General features: G+C 40.2%; 1 protein-coding gene across 1 annotated transcript; it reads left to right on the top strand.

Annotated features, from left to right (window-relative positions):
• Nucleotides 1–359: 359 nt before the first annotated feature.
• Nucleotides 360–7058, top strand: LOC145719890 (microsomal triglyceride transfer protein large subunit-like; the record flags this gene model as incomplete). Its single annotated transcript, XM_081811500.1, has 6 exons — nucleotides 360–372; nucleotides 910–1122; nucleotides 2635–2846; nucleotides 5047–5144; nucleotides 5272–5393; nucleotides 6777–7058. Coding segments are annotated over 6 exons (925 nt in total), but the record flags the coding sequence as incomplete, so codon positions are not given.
• Nucleotides 7059–9001: the final 1943 nt, after the last annotated feature.

Raw genomic sequence — 9001 nt, 5'->3', positions numbered from 1 at the left:
GGGGGGGGGGCCTCCATCAAACTTTTTAATCTTTTAATCAATCTGATAGTTGAAAAATAGCATTTCTCTGAGTACACATGAAATTTAGTATCTTTCCTTCTATTTGGGGACCTTTTATATCTTCCCCCACCCCCATCTCCCTCTCTCTCTCTATCCCCTACTGTATGTGTGTATGTGTGTCCGTGTACCTGCTGCCTAATTTCAGAATTTGCAAATCCTATAGTTGAATTAGACCTTAGGAATCTTTAAAGATGAAGCTGAAGCCCCTAAAACATATGTATTCGGGAGGATAGATGGCGGGGGAGGGGGCCTCCATCAAACTTTTTAATCTTTTAATCAATCTGGCTATTTTTTCCCAGTTGTTTGTCTCAGGTGAGTTGTTTAACTCCTCTACACTTGAGAACAAGGCCAGCATTTGGGGGAAATAAAAAAAGCAGAGGGAAATGGAATTGAAAGAACTGTTTATAAATGCCTAGTACAGAAACCCCACCCCCATACCCCATACTTTCACCAAACTGTTACTTAAGAAAAAGCGTGTGGCATCACTTAGGTGCCATCTAATTGTTCCTTTAGAAATTCAATGAACAGGCAGTTTTATGAATAATCAATCACAAAAGAATTTTAAAAATGACTTTATACATTCAGAATGTGTTCAAAAGTAGATATGTCAATTATTAATTGTACTCATTCCTTCTTAAGAATATGTTAACGTATGCATTTAAAAAAAAAACACAACACCTTTATCAAGTATACTTGTTCATTTTCATTGTGTGTCTCATTCAGGCAACCAGTACAAAACTTTCTAAAATTTTGGGTTGTTTTCTTGGACCCAAGAGTGAAGCCAGTCTTGTCCAAGCCTTATTTAATGTATGATTATAATATGTCTGAGGTAGTACATAAATTTTTTAGGCAGTGGTGGAAGCCAAGAAGTTAATCCTGGGAGGACTTGAAAGACCAGAGAAAAAAGAGGACACCATGATGTACCTCTTGGCTCTGAAGAATGCACTGCTTCCCGAAGGCATCCCACTCCTTCTGAAGTATGCAGAGGCAGGGGAAGGGCCTGTCAGCCATCTTGCCACCACCACGCTCCAGAGATACGATGTCCGTTTCATAACTGATGAGGTAAATTCCCCAAGAGTATTTGCAACATTCACAGAAGGAAAAGAAGTGTGTCTAAACTTGAGTCAAATGCAAAGTTCTCTGAAGTCAGCCTTTTTTTTCCCCCACAAACTATCTCTCTTTCCTGTTTAGAAATAACTCTTAAATTGAATTTAAGGCTATTCTGAAGCAGCCTCGCATTTTGAATAGATAATGTCCTATATCCTGAAGCATAAATATTGAAGCACATCCTCTTATTTTAAGAAACAAATTCTTTCCAGAAATACCTTTACTTCCATAAGTTTTAAAATACTGTTAAATGTTTCCACACTGAAATATCCTGGCTTAAGAATTTCTGTGTTGGTTCCTATAGCTGCATTTTCAGGAAGCTATCTAAATTAAGCTTTGGTTAGAACAGAAAAGTTTTTAAACTTCAAGATAAGCTGCCTGCTGAGAATGATATTTCCAGTTCGCAGCTGAGCACCTTCCCACTACTTTTTTTGTGTGTGTGTCAAAGTTGGTAGGCTGCAAAGCATGATGGCTAGAGTCATGGGCTTTTGAGACAGAGACCTACCTATAAATTCTGGCTATTTTTTCCCAGTTGTTTGTCTCAGGTGAGTTGTTTAACTCCTCTACACTTGAGAACAAGGCCAGCATTTGGGGGAAATAAAAAAAGCAGAGGGAAATGGAATTGAAAGAACTGTTTATAAATGCCTAGTACAGAAACCCCACCCCCATACCACATATTTTTAGGCAATGCTAGTAACCAACAAAATTATTTGTTGCCACAGAAGCCATTATTTTAGCAGATTTTCTTTGGTGTTAATGTTTTGTTAAGAAAAGAGTTCCCTAATGTAACTTGTGGACTTTGGGTGACAAGGGTGTGTCAGTATAGGTTTGTCAGATGTAACAGATGTACCACTGTGGGCAGGATGCTGATGGGGGTGGGGGGATGTTCCATGTGTGTTGGGCAGGGGGGAGACTAGAGGCAAGGGGTATATAGGAACCCTCTGTACTTCCAGCTTAGTTTGCTGTGAGCCTAAAAGTGCCCTGAAAAATGAAGTTTATTAATTTTTTAAAAAAGGATAAGGGAGGATCCTGAGGGATTTCACTCTAAGGAAATATCAGTTAACATAGCCATAGCTCCCCAGTAGTATCTTTAAAAATCGGTATTAGTTAGGTGACACCATGATATGCTGCAATAACAAATGAGCTTCAAAATCTCAGCTTATCAAAAGTTTGTTTCTCATTCATGCCATGCCTAATGAAGGTAAGGGAAAATGTGGCCCTAAGTTTACTACAGTAGTAGTAAAAAGAGAGGGAGAAGGCACACCAGCTCTTAACTGTCCAAGTCCAAAAGTCACCCACAGCGATTCTATTCATGGTCTGTTGGCTAGGACTGTGGCCCCAAGCTAACTGCAAAGAACCCTGGGAAATGTAAGAGCACATGCATATTTTTAAGAGCACTAACTATTCCTATCACAATATCAACTTAAAAAATCTAGATGTGCCCTAAGTTTGAACATCTTTGAACAGGTGAAGAAGACTTTGAACAGGATATACCACCAGAATCGTAAAGTTCATGAAAAGACTGTACGCACTACTGCAGCCACCATCATTTTAAATAACAATCCGTCCTACATGGAAGTAAAAAACATTCTGCTCTCTATTGGGGATCTTCCCAAAGAAATGAATAAATACATGCTCGCTGTTGTTCAAGACATCCTACGTTTTGAAATGCCTGCAAGGTATGATGGAGTGCACCTGTCTCTCTGTTTATCTAAGAAAACTTACTTGTTCAAGCTTATTTGTACATTGGTGTAGTACACATGTGGCTAATAATAATGGCGCGGTCATTATGCTAGGTTATGTTACATAAAACCAGAGTTGGCCAAGTTTCCTCCAAGAACTATTTAGCAGTCCAAATAAGACCACTTTACTTTGGCGCTATGATTTGAAACCCGGGGTATGATTTTTACTTAGGTCTCCTGATCAGTCTGGTAAGTATATATTGCCAAACGTTTGTGATGTTTTAAAACACAACTACATTTTTAAAAGGACTATTTTTCTCAATAGCACAACAATGTGATATAAGTTCTCACCAAATGGTCTTTCATGTTAACTTTCCAAAGGTTAGTGATCTAACATTGAAGACTCATCTATCACAGATCAAATGAATCTACCATTTAAGTTAAAAACCTCAGGCATGGCTCTCATTTTGGGACTATGCAACGTATGGGGAGTGGGATCAGCAGACTTCATCCCTTTCAGTAACTCTTACTGGATTCCTCTTCCTTCCAGTACCCAGGTCTCTTCTTCCAAATTCACTGATGTCTCCCTTCAAAGTGGTGCTTCCGCAGAGCTCTCTGCACTTCCTCATTGAAATGAGAGGGCTGGAAAAGAAATTTCCATTTCCCCTGAGTTACTTGCACAGCAGGATCCCTAGGAAAGATCAAATTTGAGCATTTTCAGTTGAAAAGGAAAACAGACATGGGGGAGGTTGGAAAATAGATAAAGACAAAGGAAAAAATTTTTAAAGGCAATAAAAGAAAGGGGTGTGGGAGGAGTAGGTAGAAGGGAGAAAAGAGCAGGACAGATAAGGAGGAAGAAGGAGCAGATGAGTGAGGGAGGAAGAAGCAAAGTCTGTCTGTAGCCATGTATTCCAAGTGGAATGGATTTGACTTCGATTTCTTTGTTTGCTTTTATGGGACTGTGGAGGAGATCCTGGGTGGGTTTACTGCCCTTGTCTTGTGAACCTAGTGATGCAGGGGACAGTAAAAGAGGACACAATGGGGTAGAGAGCAGCCAGGGAAAGGGGAGGAAGCCGTCGCAACACTGCCAGGCAGATTCTCAGGACCAGAATGGTTAGAGTTGGAAAGGACATTACAGGCCACTTCGCTTGGTATCTCTCTCCAGTGTGGAATCTGCTCACCTAGCAGGTGGTGTCCAGTCTTTGCTTGCACCTGTCCAGTGGCAGGGGGCTTGCCTCCTCTGAGGGAACTTGTGTCATTATTCAGAGACTATCACCAGTACTTCTTAATGTAACTGAAAGTTTCCTATTGGCCCTATTTGCCCCAATCCCTGGAGCAAAGCAGAGCAGGTCTAATCATTCATCCAAATGCAGGCCCTTTGAATATTTGAAGACAGCCATCATGATCTCCTCATTCCTTCTTCTCCAGGCTAATATCTTATAATATTGGGGGACCTATAGGGTTACTATTCCCTCCCTCAATAATTTTCTACCTCAGATCTAGATCCAGATTTCTTTAGTTGCTTATTTTGATATTTTTTGTGATAGTACCATAATTTTGTTATTACTGATATGATTAGTGTTAAGTAGTCGGGATCAGAAAGATCTCAGCACCCCTTAGATAGTAGACAAGATAGTGGCATAGGGTAAGGTTTAAGACTTACTTTAGAGGAGATAATCATTCATTTGTGGGTTTTACTGAGATGTCTCTTTAATTGAAAACTCCGTAAGTAGAAAAAATTCCTGGAAATGAACTGTGACATGTCATCAGCCACTGATAAGGTTAGAGAGCATAGGAAAATATTTAAAGAAATATTGAGCAAACCAACTCCCCCATCCAGTTTGGTACAGCTTTCCTTGAAAGTATATACTATTTAACAATAGAACCATGATGATTCATAGAACATGTGTTTTCCACTCCTGAGGTGTGTCCATCAGTTGGCTTAAGCCATTCGTAGCTGGGCGTCCTTGCCTTGCTGTCATTTTGAGACCAACCTGAATTTCAAATATCTGAGGAATGAAGGGGAAAGCCCTAATGCTAATGCTGGCACTCCAGCTGGCACCTCCCCGGTCTTGGAGTGGCATGAGGAAAATTTGGCCCCCTCTTTTTTCCACTGAGGATTTGTTTTTTTTCCAAATCTGACTTAGGAAGCCACCATTACAGTGAATGTGCAGCTTTTTCCTTTTCTGTGTTGCAGCAAAATGGTCCGTCGAGTTCTGAAGGAAATGGTTGCTCATAATTATGACCGTTTCTCCAAGAGTGGATCCTCTTCTGCCTATACTGGCTACATAGAACGTACGTCACCCAAAAAGGGGTTCTCCCTCTCTGCCCTTCTCCAAGTTGGTATTGCTGGAACTGTTACTAAATTACAGGGGTTTGGGTGTTTTACTGTTTTTTTTTTTGTTGTTGTTGTTGTGATTAGGTGCTCCCCACTCAGCATCTACTTACAGCCTGGACATTCTTTACTCTGGTTCTGGCATTCTAAGGAGAAGTAACCTGAACATCTTTCAGTACATTGGGAAAGCTCATCTTCACAGTAGCCAGGTAACTCATTTTCCATTAGTTTTGCTTAATAAAGTATGTAAAAAATTAGTCCAAAGTAGAATAATAGATATTCTGGTGGTAACACTATAGAATGCATAAGTTATTGGTGGCTCCTGTTTTAAGTAGCTTGCGATTCCATCATCCGCGGGAGTCTGTATGGTTTATAATTCCAGAGAGAGTTTCAAGTATGAACTTGAAACCTAAGTAATTTGATTTACTAGACTTGCCAAATATCTGTTTGTCATTTCAAAGGCAAACCTATTCACAAAATTGAAATTGTGCTAATATTTTTCACTTATGTTTTAAAAAATATTATATTTTTATTCATAGATATATTCCTTAAAGTTCCACGTATCTAACTCTGGAATGTATTTTCCTTCTCTGGGTGTTTCTATGAAGAAGTTGATTCCCCATAATAAAAACTTTGACTCTCTAAAGAGTCTATGTTTTTCAGTACCACCAAGAGGAAAAAGAATAAAGTGTAGGCGTCTGACAACTGGCTGAATTCCATCTCTTTAGTTTTATTCAAAATTTGGTTACAATCTATAAAGGCTTCCTAATTATAAACTATACTTTCTTTTTAGTTTTTATGCATATCAAATTATAACCTTCTCAATAAGCTCATTTAAGCATTAAAATTGATCCAGTACTACACAAACTTGAGTTCTTATCCATATTATATTACTATACCCTTTGATGAGACTCAAGTTAGAATACTATGTCCTTCTGTCCTGAGGAATCACCATCTGTTTGCTGATAGGCACTTGGAAATGCCAAACATCCAGTGGTTATGGGGCTGGGTATGGGGGACAGAGAATATATAGGATTCTTATGTATGGGAGAGATCTTGATGTGAGCCTCTATCATCTTTTCTTTCAGCTTGAGAGAGAAGTTTGGCAGGAAAGGTGTGAGTCATGGCTTAGAGTGTTCCACACCCCCTCGTAGGAGCAGCCTTACCGCTACTGTGCCAACATTTCTCCATCTCCTGTTAGGAGCTCTGCAGGACAGCTGGTCTATTATATATGACAGTCCTGGAGGGACTAAGAGTCTTGAGGATGACACCATAAAATGGAAAGCCCATGGCCTTCGTAGACAGAAGGGGTTTGAGTTCTGCCTCTGCCATTTGAGATTTTTGGTTTTTGGTTATCTACATCTACAAAAGGGATAAAAGGTTGCAAGGATTAAATGAAGAAAACGAATTCACCTTATGCTCAGGCATAGAGTTGGGTTTTTGTTTTTGTTTTGTTTTTGTTTGCCTAGCTGCTGCAGCTGTCTGAATTTCTGACCCTTAGGAAAGTTCTAGCCACAGCTCAGAAGCCTCCCCATCACTTATAGAACAGGCAGGGAGCTGATGTCAGCACTGTTATTTCCATTTTTCCCCAGGTGGTCATTGAAGCCCAAGGACTGGAGGCCTTGATTGCAGCTACTCCCGATGAGGGAGAGGAGAACCTTGACTCCTACGCTGGCATGTCAGCCATCCTCTTTGATGTTCAGCTCAGACCTGTCACTTTTTTCAGTGGATACAGTGATTTGATGTCCAAAATGCTGTCAGCATCTGGTGACCCTGTCAGTGTGGTGAAGGGACTCATTCTGCTGATAGATCATTCCCAGGTAATCCGTTTCTTCTGCAACTATTTGTTTAATCCCTAATGTGTTCCAGGCACATTTGAAATGGGTGGAACCTCAGAGGACAAGGTTCCACCCATCTAGGAGTTCACATTCTAAGCACTCACCCTCTTGGTATTGCTGCCCTTCCTCCTTTTCCCCTTTGTTATTAGGAAGCAGACTTTTCTTTCACCTTTGTTAGCTGATGAAAACACATCCTCACTGTTGAGGCAAAAGAGAAAATAGTCAATATAATATGAATACAGTAATGTCATATATATTTCAATAAAACCGAAAGAAAAAAAAGAGAAAATACTAATGCTAACAGAAACAAGAAATTACGGAGAAAATAACCTGAGCCCTTTTGTTTTTGATCAAAACTGTGTCTTATGGATATCCCTAGCTGCAAGGAAAACTGGTAAGTGTAGTTTTTCAAAGGGCACCTTGTCATTCTGAACTAGCCTATGTTGTAGTTAAAATGAATGAAGAGAAGGACAAGCAGCAGTACCTGTCATATCCCTTAATCCTCAAGGTCACATATGAAAAAACAGGTCTCAAATTATATCAGAATTTTGCATTGCACGTATCCATTACAGTATTAACTCTGAGGAGATGAATTCTTTTTTTGAGAGAGAGAGCGTGTACATGCATGTGGCGTGGGGGAGGGCCAAAAGGAGAGGGAGAGAATCCTAAGCAGGCTCCAGTATACACAGCATGGAGCCCGACACGGGGCTTGATCTCACGACCATGAGATCATGACCTGAGCTGAAATCAAGAGTTGGACGCTTAACCGACTGAGCCATCCAGGCACCCCGAAGGGGAGATGAATTCTTAATGAAAAAATCTCTGAAGAAGGCATAAGAGTGCTGAGGAAGTGATCTACATTTTAAGACACAGGAATCATGACGGTTCCAACCCCATCTGTGTGTGCTCAGCTACCTATCAACAATCTCTGATGGTCAGAATTAGGCTGTAAAACTTGATGAAAACACAGTAATCTAGATCAGGCTCAGCAGACTTTTTATGTAAAGGGCAGAAAGCAAATATTTTAGACTTTGTGGACCATATGGTCTCTATTGCAATTACTCAGCTCTGCCACTATAGGGTGAAAACAGCCCTCAGCAATATATTAACAAATGAGTGTGGCAGTGCTCCAACAAAACCGTATTTACAAAAACAGCAAGTGGGCCAGATCAGCCTGCAGGCCATAGTTTGCCAACTCCTGATCTAGATGATCTTGTAAAGTTCTTCTGTTCATTAAGAGAAGTCACCTAAGGTGTATTCTAAGGCAAAGATCATCCCGTGGCTATTAAAACATAACCCAATGTCTGTGTATTTCCTATTGGAGTACTTGGCAGATTAGGGGTTACTATACAAATAAGCTGTTTGACGCTCCCTGGTTCTGCAGAGCAATCCAGTAATGCTGTCCCGGCTTCAGAGGCACATACCACTCTAGGTCAAGTGCTGACATTGAAGGAAATTTTGGCAGTGGATAGGCTGTCACAGTCACCAGGGCAGATGGAATTACTCTGTGCTTACTCTCCCTCTCTCTTTTCGGCTAACTGGATTACTCTTCAGAGAAGGATGTCTGGTAAAGTCAGCTTAATAGGGAGATCCTCTTTATCCAGCAAAGAACATATTTTCCTGAATGGAAGCAATGGGATAATTTGTCAAAGTATCAGTGTTTGAACTAAGAGACACCTTTGAGACCAAAGGTCCAAGATCAAGGGGTCACACTAGCTACAAATGTAAAGTATCTTGTTCCTGTAGCTCATAGGCAATAATTTAAATAAATATGCATTCTGGGTCAAACAAGGACATAAGCCTATGATCTTTATTATAATATTTCTCAGAACACTAGGAGACAAAATAGAGTTATGATTTTGTAATAGCCATGTGTGGTAATAGAAAAGTATCCTCCCTAGAGATAGTCTGGGTATTCATTCTGTCTCCATGTATGGCTAGCAGGCCTGGGTTCCTTTTAAATCTTCAGATATAATGCT

This window comes from Leptonychotes weddellii, unplaced genomic scaffold, assembly GCF_054177405.1.
Source record: "Leptonychotes weddellii isolate Sample4059 unplaced genomic scaffold, ASM5417740v2 HiC_scaffold_8047, whole genome shotgun sequence".
Classification (NCBI taxonomy): Eukaryota; Metazoa; Chordata; class Mammalia; order Carnivora; family Phocidae; genus Leptonychotes; species Leptonychotes weddellii.
The sequence above is the reverse complement of the archived record's forward strand: the minus strand, read 5'-3'. Positions and strand labels throughout refer to the sequence as shown.